The 20,082-nt window shown below is 40.6% G+C and overlaps 1 protein-coding gene and 1 pseudogene across 2 annotated transcripts in view; one reads left to right on the top strand and one right to left on the bottom strand.

Annotated features, from left to right (window-relative positions):
- The window catches only part of LRRC49 (leucine rich repeat containing 49), a 154,706-nt gene that overhangs the window by 10,638 nt on the left and 123,986 nt on the right, over positions 1 to 20,082 (top strand). For both annotated transcript variants that reach the window (XM_039237857.1, XM_039237858.1), the window contains 3 exons: positions 786 to 989; positions 9,133 to 9,199; positions 17,785 to 17,928. In XM_039237857.1, the coding sequence (XP_039093788.1) occupies positions 786 to 989; positions 9,133 to 9,199; positions 17,785 to 17,928 (415 nt within the window). The remainder of the gene's footprint in view (positions 1 to 785; positions 990 to 9,132; positions 9,200 to 17,784; positions 17,929 to 20,082) is intronic.
- Positions 9,216 to 13,195, bottom strand: LOC120235509 (annotated as a pseudogene).

Genomic DNA, 20,082 nt, shown 5'->3' with positions numbered 1-20,082 from the left:
TAGAGTAGAATCCCTCCCTATCTGGCCCATATTGTTGCACTAGTAGAGTTCTTAAAGGGCCCTGCACATACTTACTTCACATGTAATACATGGTGGCTTTTTGCATAATACAGACCGAGTGTTTCAGATACGGCTAAAGGCATAGATTAGTAAAGGTTTCATCCTATCCTATATCATTCTAAATGTTCTGCAAAGTCTAAAGCTAATGTTGAACGTGTAATCGTAGTTTTTAAAATCTAAGCTTCTGAGGACCACTTTTCCCTGAATGGATTTCAGGATGAAACTTTCCGTCAAGTGAACTGTGGATGGCTGGATTTCTTGCTCTTGCTCTTCCAAAGATGTCATTCAGCTCTAGAATCAGTGATGCTGTGAGAGACCCGTATATATGGGTTGTTGTTTTCTTTCCCTGATGACTTAGTTGGCTGGACACTCTATCAGTGGATTGACATCAAGGTCATGGCTCTGGTTATGTGTCATGGCTCTTTGAATCATCTCAACTTTCACCACAGAAGGCAATTACATTGAGTGTTTTCTAATGTTAAGTCCATCTTATGTGAAATAATCGATACTGGAGATTTTTTTTTTTTTAATGCAATGAGAGCTTAGACTTAATTTTAAGAAGTGCCTTTGTCAAATGATTCACAATAGTTCCTGGAGACAAGAAGTGGTTGTATTTGCCTTTTCCTCCTCACAGCATGGGGGCACAAAAATACTGTTAATAACATTCATAAGAGGAGGCAGATTGTCACATCGAAGCTTTATTTACTTTTACAAATGTTTTCTAGGCAAAAGCTGACTGTGTGTCCTATCATTGATGGAGAAGAACACCTTCGTTTGTTGAACTTTCAACACAATTTTATAACTCGGATCCAAAATATTTCTAATCTACAGAGGCTAATATTCTTGGATTTATATGATAACCAAATTGAAGAAATCAGCGGGCTTTCTACTCTGAGATCCCTCCGTGTCCTTCTGCTGGGGAAAAACAGGTAATCTTTGGAGAGCAGATTTGTTTATTTGCTTAGGGCTAATGTTGAGTCTTCTGGTGTTCAGATAGCATGTCAGAATTGAATAATACTTAAGAAACTAATAAGCTAAATTTTGGAAAGAGTATTTGCATGGATTAAGATTCAATCATAATTTATCTTATGAGATTCAGTCTAACAGCCAAACCAAATAATATTTATTGAATGCATATTTTATTATTTCCATTGCTTTCCAGTGCCATATCTTATATGGGAGTGAATAGCAAGCTTTGGCCTTAACTTTATTTGTTCATGGGCTATATTATGTAAGCATGAGTATTCACTTCAGGCTTGTGTTTCACTTGTAATTCTCAGTGCTTGACTGAGGGTACATATTTGATACTTTGTGCTTGTCAGATTACTGATTGATACTTTTTTGGATGGTGTTTTCACTCAGTATGTGCTTAATATTATATCCTTTATAAACTTCCCCAGTTCCTTTAAACATTTTTTATGGTTTTTTTTTTTTTTTTTTTTGAGAGAGAGAGAGAGAGAGAGAGAAACAGAGCATGAGCTGGGGAGAAGCAGAGAGAGAGAGGAAGACACAGAATCCAAAGCAAGCTCCAGGCTCCAAGCTGTCAGTATGGAGCCTGACACAGGGCTCGAACCCACAAACCAGGAGATCATGACCTGAGCCGGTTGAAGAAGTTGGACGCTCAACTAACTGAGCCACCCAGGTGTCCTGCCCTAGTCCCTCTCTAGTGTATTGCAATTGCACAATTTCTGACTAATTTCCTTGCGATTTGTCCATGACTTTTCTCTCCATTCTGGTTTACTAGATAGCTTTTGCAATGCCTACAAAGAAGGGCTGTTTAGCAAACTCCAAAAATGATTTTTATATTATCAAATGATGAATTTTAGATACAGCATTATATCTAAGCTTGGTTCCCTTCCCTCCCACCTCCCCAGCATGGATTTTGAATTACCTCTTTATTCTCACTGGCCAGTAGTAATAAGGTGCTTTTTCCAAGATCATGTCCCAGAATTCTAGGCTGTGTCTGTTTTCTGTGGTTTCTCTCTCTCTTTTTTTAAAGTATTTTTTTAACGTTTGTTTACCTATTTTGTCAGAAAGAGAGAGAGATGTGGGAGGGGCAGAGAGAATCCCAAGCAAGCTCTGCAGTGTCAGCAGAGCCCGACACAGGGCTCAGTCTCACGAACCGTGAGATCATGACCTGAGCCGAAACCAAACGTCAGATGCTTAACTGACTGAGCCACCCAGGCGCCCTGTTCTCTGTGGTTTCTTCAAAGTGCCCACAAATACAATTTATCACCTATACTTGGTTCAAGCATTAAACTGAGCATTATGGTAGCCGGAGGGAATCTGGGGAAATTACGGAAGCATGGAGTATCAGGGCTTCAAGTGACCTCAGAGATCAACTCTCTCATGTCACAGAGATGTGAAGTGGCTTTTGCAAGATTAGATACATACAAACTACGCAGTAAGAGTGCGCCAGCGGAGTGGTTTGCTGAGAAGAGTAAGAGGTCAACTTTCCATGCACTTAAGGCATTCCCTTCTAGGTGCTCCCTGTTGTCTCTCCCAGAGATTTCTTAACTACTTTCTGATCCTTGGAGTTCTTGATCTGTTTGTGCAGCTTCCATTTATTCTTTAGTACCATTGCCTCTGGGCCCTCCCTTCAGTCCTGGGGTAAGGTGCTTCCTAGTGGCATTTTTAATCTCCTTTGCTACTTTTATTATTTTTTGTTATTAAAAGAAATTTTAATGCATATTTATTTTTGAGAAAGAAAGAGAGAGCAGGGGAGGGGCAGAGAGAGAGAGAGAGAGAGAGAGAGAATCTGAAGCAGGCTCCAGGCTCTGAGATGTCAGCACAGAGCCCGACGTGGGGCTCGAACCCACGAACCGCAAGATCATGACCTGAGCCGAAGTCGGACGCTTAACCAACTGAGCCACCCAGGCGCCCCTCCTTTGCTAGTTTTAAACATAAATTCTAAGCGCAGCTCCTGGGTCCCCATGTTTTAAACCATCTCTCATTCTGGTTTTTTTTTTCTTTTTCTCTGCTTCTTCTTTGCAGCTTCTCTGGCTTTTCAGAAATAAACTTTTAAGTTTTAAAAAAATAATTTATGCCTTGGAGACATGAGTCCCATCTGACCTTCTGACCTTTTCAAAGGTCTCTTTGCTTCTCTAAGTCTAAGGGACATAATGCCCTTTTCTAGATCCTTACCTTGGTCAATCAGGTAAAAGCAATCTAAAGTACTCTCCTCTTTCTACTGCATCTTTTTGTTTGTTTTGTTTGCATTTGGTCGTGTTTTACTTTATTTTTCACATAAAGAAAATAGCCGTGAAACAGTTTTAGAGCTGCTAGTGTTCTCGAATAAAAAAGAAAGTCAGAAAGACAACTTTCCATATTCTCCCAGAAGGCTTATTTGTGAAGTATCAGAACCGTGCAAATCCTTCAGGTATTCTCCGGCCCGCAGACTTTGTCACAGCGAAGGGCATGTGAGCCTGGATGATGCAAATCTGTGCGGAGGCAGTACTCAAGGAACAAACCTGCCTGAGGGTTGCGGGAGAAGGGAAAAGCTTACCCGGTCTCCTTGGGTTCGTCTTGGGTGTATTGCTACCCCTGCTGGGCGAGAGTCCGGAAAGTTTTTTCCGTCTCACTTTGCAAAACGCCATGTTTTAGTCCATGACAGGGGAACCAGGTGTTAAAATCCAGGGCATCTGTATTCCTCTACATTCAAGCAACTCCCACAAAGATTTCTGCTGAAATGCACTCAGAGTCTGTATGTGAAATTTACATTGCTTCTGAAGACCCCCTCGCCCCCCAGGTGCTCTGCTGCCTAAGTTCTTGCCGTCTAACTCCTCTGCTTTCTGTATTCCTGTTTATTTTTGCGAGGTTCTGGGGCCCTCGTGATCACAGGCTAATGGGTAGGACTTCTGTGCTCTTTTGTCTGATCACCTAGGACTATAGATCTAAAACTCTCTGCCAGGCCCTGGGATTCCATATTCCTTTCCTATTGATTGACTTAAGGATTGGTCTCTGATGCCTGAAAAGCCTAGCCTTCATTGAGATTCTAGAGTGTAGTCCTTATTTGGGCATCAGCATCACAATGAAGCCTGCAGAGATGGGCTGTGACAGAGCCCTAGTGGTCTGCGGGAGCTGAGGTCATGGGCCGAGCTTGCCTTTTTCCAGTTTCAGTCCATTTGGTAGAACTTCCTTTTTAAAAAAATCTTTCAAGTCATATTGAGAATTGGCTAGGATTGTGCAAATCTCACACATCAGGACCTAATCTGACCAGTGACCTCCTGGTCAAAGGATGCCTTCATCTGCCTCCGAATTCTCTATTTTTAGGTCATTTCAGGCACTGGGGGTGGGGAAAGAATCTCTGACAAAGAGATTGTCTTCAGTTCTAAAGACAAGACAGCAAGAGGGTTGGTTGGTCTTGAGATTCACTGACAGCGACTTGCCTGCTTTTTTCCCTCTTCACCGGAACAATCCAAATCTGAAGTGAGAGTCACAAAGTGTGTCAAAGTGTGTCAAAGCTAAAAGAGGGCTGGGAGTCACAACACGTAGGTACGGTTTTATAGGCAGCTTAACGGTATACGAGGCCCTGGCGGAATTCTGTGGGAAGATTTACTGCGCACGAAGCTTTCTGAGATCGAAGGACCTCACAACTGCCCAGGGTTTCTGATGAGAACAGAAGCCGAACACATCGATCCTCCAAAGCAGAGAACTCCAGGCCGAGACAGTCTCTCCATCCCTTGTGTATAATTTTCAAAATGTTAAAAATTTTAATTTTTATTAATTAATTAATTAATTCCCCGACAAATAGTAATCACAGGCCAGTGTTTTAATTAACTCAGTAATGAGGGAATTAGTAGGAAGACAAAGCTGGCTCGAAAGGGGGATAAGAGAAACTGATACATAGTCAATGAAAAGTAAAGAGTGCCGGAATATGATTACCTTATAAGGCAGGTCTGCATCCTACACAGCGGTGAAACGACCGCCCCCTGGGTTGTTTTTTCTAACAGACAAAAGTAAGTTACATTCCTACTTGGCAAAAATCATCATCATGTCTTCAATAAGTTTTCTACAAGTTAGCACATAACTTTGTGGAGCTGGGGTTCTAATCAGTAGAGTGAATGGGGGACCCTGTTCGTAGTGCTCTAATAGGACATTGGAGGAATATGCAGTCCTTCTTTTGCCTTATTTCTGTGTTTTGGTTTTCTACACTGGCCAGCGCTCCTCCTCTACTTACCCGATCGCAGTTTTATAAAGTTGGGTTTTATGCTATGTGTTTTTCACTTGAATGTATTTTATTATTTACATCTTTCCATATTACTAAATGTTCTTTGAAAAAACTTTTTTTGAAAATATATTTTTAAGAGCCACATAATGGATAGATATGTAGATAGATAGATGGTGTAATATTTAGTATTTTCCCTGTTAGATGATTACGTTGTTTCTTTTGCTATGATAATGCTGTATATAAATATCCTTATCTATAAATTTTTGTCTGCCTCTCTGATTATATCCTTACAATATACTTTAGTATTTTTTTTTTACATGCTTATTTATTTTTGAGAGAGAGAGAGAGACAGAGTACGAGCACAGAGGGGCAGACACAGAGGGAGACACAGAATCTGGAGCAGGCTCCAGGCTCTGAGCTGTCAGCACAGAGCCTGACAAGGGGTTCGAACTCACAAATTGTGAGATCATGACCTGAGCCGAAGGCAGATGCTTAACCGACTGAGCCACCCAGGCGTCCCCGCTGTAGTATTTTCTAAGTAGGTGAGTTCATTCCATTGAAACCCATACGAGAGGAGAGTTGAGATTTGATGCGGAAGGTCTGTATTTTACGGTAATTCTTCTCAAAATGTGATCTCTGCACCAGCAGCCTCGGCACCGCCCACCACCCAAGAAGATGTTAGAAATGTGAATGTTTGGACTCTATCTCAGAAACTCTGGAGGTGGGGCTCAGCAATCCATGTTTTAGCAAGCCCAGGAGATGATTCTGATACAGAAGTTTGAGAACCACTATTTTAGGGAACATGGGCATGGGAGTATTAAAAGAGTTGAATGAAAGACTTCTCTACTAGCTGTGAGGTTGGATTGCTGTTAGAGAGCATCGCTCTGGGGACGCCAGGGTGGCTCAGTCGGTAAGCATCCTACTCTTGATCTTTGGCTCAGGTCGTGATCTTGCGGTTTGTGAGTTCGAGCCGCTCTGCACTGACGGTGAGGAGCCTTCTTGGGATTCTGTCTCTCTGCCTCTCCATTTCTCGCATGTGTGCATGCATGTGCTCCTCCCTCTCTCTCTCTAAATATAAATAAATTTTTAAAAACTTAAAAGAAAGCATGTCTCTGTCCTAATCCATATTATTAGGGTATTGTAGTTTTTTTTCCAACTGTAATAAATATTTCAAGAGCAAAGCAGGCAGAAGAATAATTGTGTTGGAAGTTTTGTCTGTTTTCCTGTCTGATAGTGCCAGCATACGCTTGAGGAATCCTTTTAAAATACTAAAGAAAAATAGGGCTAGGATAAGAACAAAAGATAAGATGGGGGTGTGACGTGTGTGTGAAAAGGGAGAGAAGAGGCTCTACAATCCCATTGTGATGGTGCGTAGTAGTAGGTGTATGATAAATTGGATTAAATTGGTTGTGGTGATATAATTCTGGATTTGGCAATGACGTAAGATGGCTGAGGCCAAATGTAGATGGAAATTCACAATGCTTAAATTTGCATTACGTTTACATGGGGATTCATATGAAAGTGTTGGGGTTTCTGAGCAAGTGGTCAAGAAGGAATTTTTGAGATGTCTTGGGTGCAAAAAGGTGGTGTTATGAAAGCACGGGGACAGGACCCGTGGGCAGGAAGAGCTGCACTGGGATTGTGAGGAGCATTTGATTATATACTTTCTAGTTGGGAGGGGGTTAGAGAGAAGTCGTAAGGAATTTTGGAAGCAAGGTTTCCAGGACCTTGAGGGGGCTAGCTATTATTAGGAAAAGGTCATTTGGTGCTATCTAATACAACCTTGGTCAGGAGACCCTTCATATGTATGTAGGGGCCATATGCTTGAAGGATGATTGCTTACATATATCTTGGGGGTAGAGATAAAGGAAGCTTCCAAAGGAGTTTTTATATGTTAAAGGAGACTTACAAGATGCTGGAGTTTGAGATAATGTTAAGCTAAGATTGCCTTTTGCCCTTAGCAAAGTATGAACATCGAGGCAGTTCAGTTCCTAGAGGAAGGTCACTCTGCCTGCCTCAAGGACTCATCAATGGGCTGTGAGGTGTAAGGAAATTTAATTTTTTTCTTTTTTGCCTTTGTTCCCCGTATCAGTGATCAGCATATATGAAATTTCAAGGGATGATCCAGGTTCTGGAAACATTTAGGAAAGTAGAAATGGTTCTTTGAGGCAGTAAGTAATGACAACAGAAACTGATAGGCAGATGATGATCAAGATGGACTGCATCAACTTCATTTCTCCCCTTTCTTTGCCATTGCTCCATGCCCTCTACTGAATAAGAAATTAGGATCTGTAGGAGAGAAAAAATAAAAGGGAAGTGGTTCTTGTTTTATTTTGTTAGAGCTGTCTATGGGGCGCTTGGGTGCCTTGGTCAGTTAAGCATCCAGCTCTTGATTTTGACTCAGGTCATGATCTTCTGTTTTGTGAGTTTGAGTCCCGTGTCCGGCTCTGCACCAACAGTGTGACACCTGCTTGATTTTTTCTCTCTCTTTCTCCTTCTGCCACTCCCCTGCATGTGCGTACTCTCGGTCTCAAAAATAAATAAACAATTAAAAAAAAGTGAGAGAGAGAATTGTCCAGTTGGAGGCAGTTGGGCCAGAATGCGGCCAGAAAAGGTAGGAATGACAGAGACACAGTGGGTGGGCCCTAATCATTAAGGAATATAAGAGGGGGCATTTTAGAGATAAAATGCTGTGTTTTTTAATTTATAGCAATGTTTTCACTTTTCACAGATGGCAAATCAAAAATTCCAAATATTCACTAACTGAGTAGGTCCAGACTTACGTGGTGTCTAATTTATCTCTGCAATGAATAATCTTATTAGGAGTACCCTTGTACAAAAAACTCATCCATTTATAGTTAGTATACGTCTATTTATTCATTAAACAAATATTTATTGGGTTCCTACTCAGTGCCATCCCCTGTTGTGAGTTTTGGGGATAGAGTAGAGAATATGTCAAAGTTTTTGCCCTCTTGAAGCTCACATTTTGGTTTGAGGAAGGAGATCACAAGAAAGTAAACACATAAGTAATATAATTTTAGGCAAGGCTAAATGCAATGAAGCCAATTAAAGCAGGGGAAAGAAGGGTAATGGAGACAGGAAGGGGGAGTGAAGCATGCCAAGTTCTGGGGGAAGGACACTGAGCAAGAAGGAGCAGCAAGGGTAACCGCTCCAAGGCAGAAATGAACTTGGCGGGTTAGAGAGAGCAAGAAAGCCCCTGTGGGCAGAGCAGAGAGCCTGAGCCATGGTAGGAGTTAAGGCTGGATAAAGAGTCAGCACACAAGGTTCTCGGCCTTGAGGACAGAGGTGAGGAGTTTAGATCATATTCTAAAGTAAGGAGAACTGCCTTGAATAAGTACATTGTCCTCAAGTTCTTAGAAGTAGAGTTGCTTTTTCCTAAAGATACGACTTTGAAGCTGTCTTTGGTACTTTCCCCCAGTGGGACTGCATCTTTAACATTATAATTAAATGAATGGGAAATATGTTTTTTTTTTATATATAATTACATATAATCTCTTACTATATGCATATTTATACAGATATATCTATAGCTGTTTCTGTATCTGTCTACTTATCTATAGAAAGCATTTAATTAAAAATGAGTTATATGGGGCACCTGGGTGGCTCAGTTCATTGAGCAACAGATTTTGGCTCAGGTCATGATCTTGCAGTTCTTGAGTTCAAGCCCCACGTCAGGCTCTGTGCTGACAGCTTGGAGCCTGGAGCCTGGAACTTGCTTCAGATTCTGTGTCCCCCGCTCTGACCCTCTCCTACTTATGCTCTTTTTCTCTCTGTCTCTCAAAAAAATATGTTAAAAATAAATAAAAATGAGTTATGCTCTAGCATGTTTTGATTTACAATAAATGCATCCATATTTCTACTCTACTTATTCTGATTTTCAGAATCAAGAAAATCTCAAATCTGGAGAACCTCAAAAGTTTAGATGTTTTGGACCTTCATGGAAATCAGGTATTGTAAAGCCCTTTCATCTTTTTCTTTCCTGAAAAAAAGTTTAAGAAGTTAGGTATGATAAAAGTTTTAACAATGATACTTGTGTTGAATTTTTCAAGAGTAACTTTACTGATTCATTGAATCAGTAAATGAGATTAAGGTATTAAGCCTGTTTATATAAGATATGGTAATTCCTTGGCAGTAAATTAAAGTTGAAACTCATAAGACATTTGGAATCCTTATATTTATGACAGTTTTTTTTCTTATTTAGTCTTTTATTATTTTTATTTGTTTGTTTATTTTTAACTTAGAGAGAATAGGAGTGGGGGAAAGTGACAGAGGGAGAGAGAGAAAGAGACAGAGAGAGAGAGAGACAGAGACAGAGACAGAGAATCCCAAGCAGGCTTCATGCTCAGTGTAGACCCCAACATGGGGCTGAATCCCAGTACCCTGGGATCATGATCTGAGCCAAAATCAAGAGTTAGACGCTCAACCGACTGAGCCACTCAAGCACCCCAGTCTTTTCGTACTTTTAAAATATGTATTATACAACGCTAGCCCAACAACTGGAATGTTACTAATGATCTTCTTCTACTTAGGTATTTCTACTTTATTCTGAGGTCACCACTATTCAGGATTTCAATTTATCATTCCCTTGTAGATTTTTAAATTTGGTTTTATATATATTTTATATATATAAAATATCTTGTGTAGTAGTATTGTGTTGTAGTTTTAAAAAGGTACCATACTATATATTGTCATCTAATATTTGCTTTTTTTAAATGTTTATTTTTGAGAAAGAGAGAGAGAGACAGACAGACAGAGAGACAGTGTGCAAGTGGGGGAGGGACAGAGAGAGAGGGAGATAAAAGAATCCAAAGCAGGTTCCAGGCTTTGAGCTGTCAGCACAGAGCCTAATGTGGCACTTGAACTCATGAACTGTGAGATCATGACCTGAGCCGAAGTCAGAAGCTCAGCCAGCTGAGCCACCCAAGCGCCCCTAGTACTTGCTTTTTGCATACCACATTAGCTTACTGAGACTAATCTATTTTGATTACATAGCAATAGTTTACTCATTTTTTGCTGTTACAAGTTCCATGGAATGATTATATGAAAACTATTTTCTCCACTTTATTATTGGTAGATAGACATTTGGGTTGTTTCCTTTTGTTTGTCTCCTTTTAGGAGTAGCACTTCTGTGCAGATTCTTGTATGTGTTTCTTACATGTACCGTATGTACTCTAGGGTATATATCTAGGAGTGAACCTGGTAGATCAGAGATTATTTAATGTCTAACTTTCAAAGATAATATCAAAGTATTTCCCAAAGTGGTTGTACCAGTTTATACTCCCACCAGTAATGCATAATAAATCCTGTCACTTTACATTCTTTTCAACATTTGGAATTGTCATACTTTTTTTTTATGACTCAAGGATTTATTAAGTCATACATGCAAAGCATACTGCTAATTGCATTAGCAAAAGGTCAATGTAAAAACACTCCACAATTCTGTAACTGACAATGTAGAAACTTTTGTTCCGGAGGTTGAAAGGTCCAACCTTGTATTCTTACCAATGGATAAGTAGTACAGAACTTCATTAGCACGGGCACAGGCTTCTAGAACCTCACAGATATAAAGGAACATATGTCTACGTAGAGCAACAGGAAGCGAGTGTTCAGGGGCATGAGGCAAAGAGGAGGGTCAGCATTTTTAGGGTACAGTGTTGGTGATCTGGCAGGATAATGATGTTCAGAAAGTTCATAGATTAGGATATCTAAAAAAAACCAAAAACTGCAAAGCCACAACACATGATTTTTACACCTAGTTACTAGACAACTAAGGAAAACATTTATTGGCTTTGTATAAAGTAACCAGTGAACAGAACTGTACTTTTATTAATCTGCAAAAAAAATTTCTAATGCTTTATCAGAAAGATATTATAACACAAGGAGGAATATTGTCCCTTAAAAAGGGGTTCTGTAAGAAAAACACGAACTTTGCAACAATAAGAATGATAGTTCAAAGATGAATTAAGTGCCGAGTTTCAGGAGGGATGGCGGGTCTAAGAATAAGGAGAAGCTTAAAACCCTTGGTGATAATACTGACCTTTCTTCATCATTTACTGCATTTGACAGAGATCAGCCTTTTAAAATTTTACCCGTGACACTTACTCAGTTTTATTATGATGTGTACAGTGTAGTGTAGATTAACCTCCGTATTTTGTCAAAATAACTGTCTTCATTCTTTGCTTGTGTCACGGGCTGCACACACCCCACCCTGATGCATCCACCACCACAGCAGAGATTGCATCACAGGGACACCCGAGTAAAAGGGCTGTTCAACATCTCAGCTCAAGTGAATACACTGAGGGTTTTTTGTTTGTTTGTTTGTTTGTTTTTAATCTCACTACAGAATCAAAAAGATTGATCCAGGGGCACCTGGGTGGGTCAGTCGGTTAAGCATCTGACTTTGGCCCAGGTCATGATCTCGCCGTCTGTGGGTTTGGGCCACGTGTCAGGCTCTGTGCTGACAGCTCAGAGCCTACAGCCTATTTCAGATTCTGTGTCTCCCTCTCTCTGTGCCCCTACCCCGCTCACACTCTGTCTCTGTCTCTCTCTCAAAAATAAGTAAACATTAAAAAAAAAACAAACCCCAAAAGCTCTGCCAAGAAAAAAAGCTTCATTAAAAAAAAAAAAAAAAGATTGATCCAAAGAGTTGAGTCAGTACACTCATTCCATTAGGATGCATGGTACGGTGTTAGGGAATGGACATGGGCTGATGAATTGCAGGCGGTTAGATGGCAACATTTCAGGAAGGAGGCTGTGCTGCTCTCCTGGGAGACACTGGCTGGGAGGTGCCTGCATTTCCAAACTGGAGATGCTGCAGTCTCTTCTTAAAGACAAAGGTCTTCAATGGTGCAGTGCTTAGTGTTATCAGCATGACAGTGCAACTTAGTTCACAAGGTACTTGGGCAACTCTTTTTTTTTTTTTTATGTTTTTTATTTATTTTTGAGAGTCAGAGAGAGACTGCGCAAGCTGGGGAGGGTCAGAGAGAGAGAATCTGAAGACAGGCTCCAGGCTCTGAGCTAGCTGTGGGCACAGAGCCCAACGCGGGGCTCGAACCCAAGAACCGTGAGATCATGACCTGAGCCGAAGTCAGACGCTTAACCGACTGAGCCTTAATTCGAGCAAGAGTAGGGGCTTTTGAAAACTAAAGCTTTAAGAAAGGTTACCACTTTAAGGCTACATTTTAATTTAATGTGAAAGTTTGAAGTCTTTCACTTTAAAGGAATAAAACCTCAACATTACTAATTGGTTCAAATTGGTTTAATAGAAAAAATAGTCTATAACAAAACTTCACATTGTGTGTCCACCATTTTTGAGCAAAGTGGACAGTGGTTCCAACGGGGATGGGGCAGGAGAGGGGTCCAGACACGTCCAGCAGCAGGCATCTTCTCTTTCCCTTCTTGACGGGAGAGGGCAGAGAACTGCTCAAATAACTTCCTCAAACACTCTCTCAAGGCCTCGCTGCTTGGAGACCAAGCACTGCAGGCATTTTCCCGCACTGGTCTCCTTAGCCACGGCCAAACCCTGCTGGCAGGTGATGGGAGTCAACTTCTTCTCCTTCAGTCTCTCAATAGTGCCTTTCTTGCCCCTGAGGTCAAGTTTAGTCCCCACCAAAATGATGGGGACGTTGGGACTGCGGTGTCACCCTTCAGGGGACCGCTTTGCTCCGGCATTTTCAAATGATGCAGGACCCACAAGAGAAAAGCAGATTAAGAGTACATGTGTTTGTGGATAGGATGAGGCATGTAATCTGTCATAATCTTCTTGTCCAGCTGTATCCCGTAAGCCCAGAGTCACCCATTTTCCATCTACCGTAACATTGGCAGAGTGGTTTTCAAAGACACTGGGGATGTGCAGCCCAGGAAATGCACTCATTGGCCGTGTAACCCAGAGGCAGGGTTCAGGGTCACTCCGTCTCCCCCCACCACACACTCTATGGCCTGCATCTGGGCCGCTCACCGGACTGGGGTGGCGTATTTGTATAAATATTTGTATTTGTATAAAGTGGTATCTCTTCGTGGTTTTGATTTCCATTTCCCTGATTATAATCTGGACTATTCTCTTCATTTATTTTGTCTGCCTCTATGTCTGTCTGTTTGAATTCCTCTATCTGGTTTGTTTTGTCCCCCTCCCCACCCCCCTTCTTCTCTATTAGCACATCTTGGCTGTTTTTTAGTCCTTTATTCTTCCATTGAAATTTTTGTCTTTGAAATGTGAGTATTTATAAACGGCTACATGAGCTACATACTCATGCAGAAGGTAAAGCCTCTCCTGAGGTGGTGAATGTACATACTGGAAAGATCCATGAGTCCCTCCCTGTTGACGAACAAGATCTGTCACTGCCACCTGCAGTTGGTCAAGTACAAACTTCAGCATGATTTTCTCTAGGCTTTCAAATACCAGCTCTTAGTCTCACCGTTTTGCTGAAAAGCTAGTGTAGTGAATGAAATCCTTGACAGATCTAGATGGATCGCATCTGCTAGGTTCCAGTGTCGCCCTGCCCCGTCTGCGTGTCTTCTGTGTGTGCACAGAGCGGGAAGAATGTTGGTGGCCTGAGAACTGCCGAGCTCTCCAGGCTGGTTAGCCTCCCTCTGGCAGGGGAGAAGCTAGTTACCCAGTTAGCTGGTGGTGGAATGGGAAGAAGAATGGAAGGGTTTTGTCAGTAAAAGAATGTCATATGCAAAGGCACTGGCACTAGAAGCAACAGGGTAACTTATTTTTTACTGCTAGAGAATCTAGCATGCATGGAAGGTGGTGAGGAATGAGAGGAGAGAGGCAGACAGAGGCTGGACCCTGGGGGAATTTGGATTCGCACTATGAAATTGCCCTTCCGTCTTGCAGCCCACTATTTTTAAAACTATTTGTAACTAACTAATGGAAACATTTATGGTCGCAGTATTTTAAAGTTTATTTAAAAATGTATATATGAGAATTAAACATATTTATGTAGTTTTCACATTATAATACACCTTTAAGAATTCACTGGGCCTTACTCAAGATCTGTGAGAGGACCTGTTAACGAATAACATATCACTTGATCTATATGTAATGTGTAGGAATTATTTACCAACCATTATGTTGATGAAAAATGTTCATTCCTTGCTAGTTGACCTGTGTGATGTCATATAATCTCAGCATAGTGTTTGTAATATCCCATGTATTAACAGTGAATATTTGTAATATACAAATTATTTCTCAAGGCTCTATAACTACAAGAAGGAAGGTTGGTTTTTTTTTTAAGTTTATTTTGAGAGAGAGAGAGAGAGAGAGAGAGAGAGAAAGATGAAGAATTCCCAGGAGGCTTTGCACCGTGCAGAGCCCAATGTAGGGCTTGAAATCACAAACTGTGAGATCATGATCTGAGCTGAAATCAAGAGTTTAACTGAAATCAGTTTAACCAACTGAACCCCCAGGTGCCCCAAGAAAGAAGTTTTAAGTGAGAATTGTCTTGTTTGAAAATATCCAAATCCAATAAGCAGAAATTTGATACATTTCAAAGTGAAGACAGCCTTGGTTGACCTTAGGCTTCTAAAAAATCAGGAGATAAAATATTCAAGATTAAATGTCCAATTCTAAAAAAAAATAATAGCATCAGATAAGCTAAAAAGCTAAAAGAAAATTAAGTGAATTTTTTTTTAGAATTTGCTTTTGATAGAAATAAAAACTTGGCATAAATAAATAAATATATAAATATTTTGATAGAAATAAAAAATACTTGGCATACCTTGTGAAATAAAACATAATTGGTTTATGGATGTGAAAATGTTCTGAGTAATGATAACAGTGTTCAAGAAATAGACTTGGGGGATGGAAGGAGTTGGAGAAAAGTAAAAGTGGAGACAGAATGGTCGAAAGACCAATCTAATAGTCTGTGAAAAGTGATGGCAGTTTGATCTGAGGTAGTAGCAATAATGATATAAGGGGCAGATTAATAGAAACATCAAGATTTAGCACTTATTTATATGTGAATGGTGAAGAATACAGAGGAATCTAGGAAGTTGACTCTCAATTTCTGACCAAGTTTTTTTTGGTTTTCCAAAATCTGTTTTCTTGGTAAATGCTTGCTTTAACACGGGCACTAATTTGCTTTGGGAAGAATCTGTTCTTTCGATGTTCTTCCTTCAGGGAGAGCCTGCCCTTTCTGTGATTGCTGGCCCGAAAGCAGACGTTTGCCCTTTCAGTGTTGCCGAGTAGGAAGGTTGTGTTTGTCCAGACAGAACAGCCCGGGCTCCTCTTCTACATGAAGACGAGATGAGTGTGCCGCTTCCCTTGATATATCAGGAGGCCCTGCGGTCTATCTGGAGACCCTCTCTCTGATCAGTAGGACCCATGATTGGGCTCTCCAGCACACCTATCATTTCTTCTTCTTGCCGTGAACTTTATTAACTGATCAAGGGCTGCTCTCACTCTACATTGCCTTTTGCCTGAAATTTCTATCATTACTCTCTGCTTGTGACTTTGTCCGTGGCTGCACTGCCTAACAGGCTCCGTCAGAGAGTTTGCACATGATTCCGTTGCACTTGGCCTATCTGATTGCAAACCGAGAAGCTGAACAATATCTCCAGTGATTTTTTTAAAATTACAGCCTGAAGCCTCTATTTTAGAATTAATACTGTTCTTTTTAGAGTTGCCAAACTAAACTAAGAGGTAACTCTACAATGTAGGCATTCTAAGTCCCACCAGGACCAAGGAATTAGAGAAAGGTAGTTTTCTAAAAGAAATGCCCCAGGATTATTACCAGAAGGGGGAAGACACCTTTTGCACATCATTTAACAATTGTGCCCCTTCATTCTCTAGATCTTTCTTGAGCTCATGAAACTTTTGTTTTCTATATTTAAATATTGCTTTTCCATTTGTGTTTGTTACATCTATACTGTTTATCTTCCATATCCCCATCCTACCTTTTATTCTTCCTATGTCCATTTTTCCGTAGTGTTTCAGGAGAATTTCTCAAGCTTATGACGCCATTACTGTACAGTACTGTACTGATTTTGTACACGTCTATTTTGCTTTTTGCTGATTCCATACATTTCAATTTTTAAATTTAAGTTTATTTAATTTGAGAGAGAGAGAGTGAGCATGAGCAGGAGAGGTGCAGAGAGAGAGAGGAAGAGAGAGGATCCCAAGCAGGCTCTATGCTGTCAGTGCAGAGCCCAGCACGGGGCTTGATCCCATGAACCATGAGATCATGACTTGGGCTGAAATCAAGAGTCAGATGTTTAACCATCTGAGCCACCCAGGTGCCCCAGATTCTATACATTTCAAATCTTGTCACCTATTTGGTTTTAAAATGGTTTTGCCCACATCTTATCATACAGTTCTGTCATCTACAAATACTGATCATGTTTCTTCTTTTACAATTTTCATTTTATATTAGTTACATCAAAAGTCTTAGGACAACTTTTAAAACATACTCAGATGTCCCCTTTATATATTAGTGAATTTGTAATAAATACAGTTAGGTTTTCCCTTTTGGACCTAGATGGAACCTGGATGGCATTTCTTGAATGCAAGGGAAGGTCCAGTAACCACATACAAACTGGATTATACATCTAAGAAAAAGTTCTTTTAGCCAACATCTGCTTGGAAGTGTTAAAAAATTTTTTCACATAATACTGGGATGACAGTACACATGAGAAAATTAATCTCTAGCAATTGTGAAATTTCTTTCTAATGCTTGGAAGAAAAGTGTTATGTGTATGACTCATTGTTAACTTAAGTACATGATGTTAAAAAGTTGTCAGAGTCCCCGTCAAGGACCCCCGCTTCTGTGTCGTACAGACACGTTAGGCTGTGCTTGCCATATTTCTCTAGTGGCGCTTAAAATCACGTGTGCTCCCACCGCTTCATGAGAATAGCTTTCGCTTACCCTACCTTACTCTGCTCAGAGCTCCTCTGCTGCGGGTCAGGGCTCATGAGTACGTGCCTATCCCGTGACTCAAGGCCTCTTGGCTAAACACTTCACATCCACCGTAGTGCACTCTGGCTGAGCATTGTCTGTCTCCTCTCTTAAGCACTCCACCCTCACCCTCCACCGGGGACCCTAGTTCCTTGTATCCTTCCCATTTGGACTCCTGACGGGCGCCCAGGGTCCTGCAGTATCAGATGGGGCGTGCCTTCTCCTGCCTTTCCTCCCAGAAGGCTGGCTTCTGTGGTCAAGACACTGTGAGCTTCTGCCTTGGGCTCAGAGTGATTTTTTATTTGACAGGTAGTATGTATACGTCACCTTTATCCGGACCTGGCACAGTATTGGGCACCTAGAGATGCCCCCAAGGATGGCCTTGTTGATTATTTGATTACAGTTACTTCAAATATTTACTATGGCCAAATTATAAAATACATTCCTTTAGTTAATTTTCATAAGCTAAAGGACTTCTTATTATCCACAACAGAAGAACCTGGAAGTAGATTTTTAAATGTCTTCATGTAAATGTGTCACCGAATCCAGTGACTATATATTTTATTTTTAGGGTTTTTATAACATGCATGTTTGTGATTTATGCCTGCTATTCATCCTTTTCTCATTTTTTAACAGATTACCAGAATCGAAAACGTTAGTCATTTGTGTGATTTGAGAGTTTTAAATCTTGCTAGGAACCTTTTAAGTCACGTTGATAATCTTAATGGGCTGGATTCACTAACTGAACTTAACCTGCGACACAATCAGATCACTTTTGTGGTGAGTATGAACATGGAATCGATATGTGACTTCGGGCTTTTCTTTTAAGGAGTGGGCTAAATGTTACGGCATTGCTTTATGCAATGTAAGTATCTATGGTAGTTTCGTTCTTCTCTGAATTCAATCGTGGCTATAATTATTAAGCTTTATGTTTTGATTTGGAAGTGTTAAGGTGTTTTTCACTTTAAGAAAGAAATGTGAAGATAACAGAAGTATTATTAATAAATGAATTAGCTAATTTAAATGGATACTGAATCCTTTCCTGTTTTATCATGGGTATAGAATTAATACGGAAGGAGGTTAACGGTGACTTAAAGTTGATAAATTGTTGCACCAGGAGGAAAAAGGCACAGAGAAGGGAGGCTGAGGGCTGTGAAGATGTGCATAAGTCTCATATCTTTTGCAGCGTTTAAAGAGGCAGGCAGGTGTAGTGGGGAAAGCATTGCATGGGCGCATCAGAGATCTTGTTCTGGTCACAGCATCATCTCTCATTAGTTGTGTGACCTTGGGTAAATCAGTCACTCAATAAGCATCAGTTTACTTTTCTCTAAAATGAGGGCATCGGGCTAGATTCTTTCAGGATCCTTCATAGCTTGTTGAATCTGAAGAAAGACATCAAGGGGGTCAAGAGCTGGCATGTGAGGAAACACTTTCACATTGTGGGGGCAAAACTACAGGAAGGCAACTCCGGAACCCTGAAGATGAACTTTGTTAGATTTATAAATCTGAACTTTACTCAAGTTCAGCAACGAAATAGCCTGTTGCTCAGGTGTTTTGTACTCGTGCACGTGTGAGGGGCACTAGAAGTGGGGCTTTGGGCAGTAGGATGTGGTACAGGCCAAGAAGACGTCTAATGATTCCTATAAACACTGGGGTTTTTTTTTTAACAAGCTTCCTTTCTTTTACGTGCAATAGAAAAATATTAGGTTCTCTCAGGACGTCATTCAAGCACTTTTAAAGGCACAATCTAACTCTGAATTTTTCTGAGACCTTAAGTTCCTTAGTACGTAATTAAGTGTAATGTAAATGGTATACTTGGAAAGTTGGCAGACAGACGATGCCTTATCTCTGGCCTCTGTGTACAATACAGATTGGTTTCATTTTGAAGTTTTCCCAGAAAATCTGAGCTCAGTAATACACAAAGCTTCTAGGAGGTTGGGATAATTTCAAAAGCTTTTCCAAGATGTGGATTTATTCCAGAACCTCTAAACTCTGTCATGCCCCCCCCCAGATTGAATTTAAATATTGGAAATGGCTTGTTTATTTTAAAAAGACATCCAGATGAGTTCATCTGTTACGTTGCTGAGTGTCTAGGAGCTGCCGAGGCTGGACTTGATCTGACCTCAGGACATTGGGTGTGGTAAGAATCCAAAAGGCTTTGGTAGCGTGGGGCACAGACATCTATTGACCTTAGCATATTTCTTTCCATATTCTGTCTTTCCTTTGGAGAGTACATAACGCATATCCAGGAAATTGCTTACTGAGTTTCCCAGTGAGCTTTATGTCTGATCATCACTATTATAGCTCAGGCAGCAGTCAACATCTATGGAAAAGGAAATTGTATTAATTTCTAAAAGTTAAAAAGATTTAATAAATATTATGCTTGTGGTATCATCATGATAGTAAGTATAATGCATATTAATTTATAGGAAATTGTGAACATACGTATAAGTAAGAGACTGGGTCTAACTTTTGTTTGTTTCTTTTACAAAGCATCCTTTCCTAAAACAGCCAAGAGACTTGTTAGGTCTGAGGATTCTTTTATTTGTTCCCCCCAGTATCTCTTCATTTCTCTAGGGTTAGTTATCACACTTCTACTTTTTGCTTATTTTCCCTTTCATGGTTTTGATTTTCCTCAGTGGCTGGTAATCTTTTTATTATATGTTTTTTAATGTTTATTTAGTGTTGGGAGGGAGAGACACTGAGTGTGAGTGGGGGAGGGGCAGAGAAGAAGGGAGACACAGAATCCAAATCAGGTTCCAGGCTCTGAGCTGTCTGTGCAGCGCCTGACGGGGGCCCTGAACTCATGAACTGTGAGATCATGACCTAAGCTGAAGTCGGATGCTTAACTGACTGAGCCACCCAGGCGCCTCATCAGTGACTGGTAATCTTTAAATGAAGGACTGTGTTAAGTAGTAACTGGGTCTCCTATAC

Source organism: Hyaena hyaena, unplaced genomic scaffold (genome assembly GCF_003009895.1).
Source record: "Hyaena hyaena isolate Hyena2069 unplaced genomic scaffold, ASM300989v1 scaffold_130, whole genome shotgun sequence".
In the NCBI taxonomy this organism is placed as follows: Eukaryota; Metazoa; Chordata; class Mammalia; order Carnivora; family Hyaenidae; genus Hyaena; species Hyaena hyaena.
Note: the sequence above shows the minus strand (reverse complement) of the source record. Positions and strands in the feature narration are given on the sequence as shown.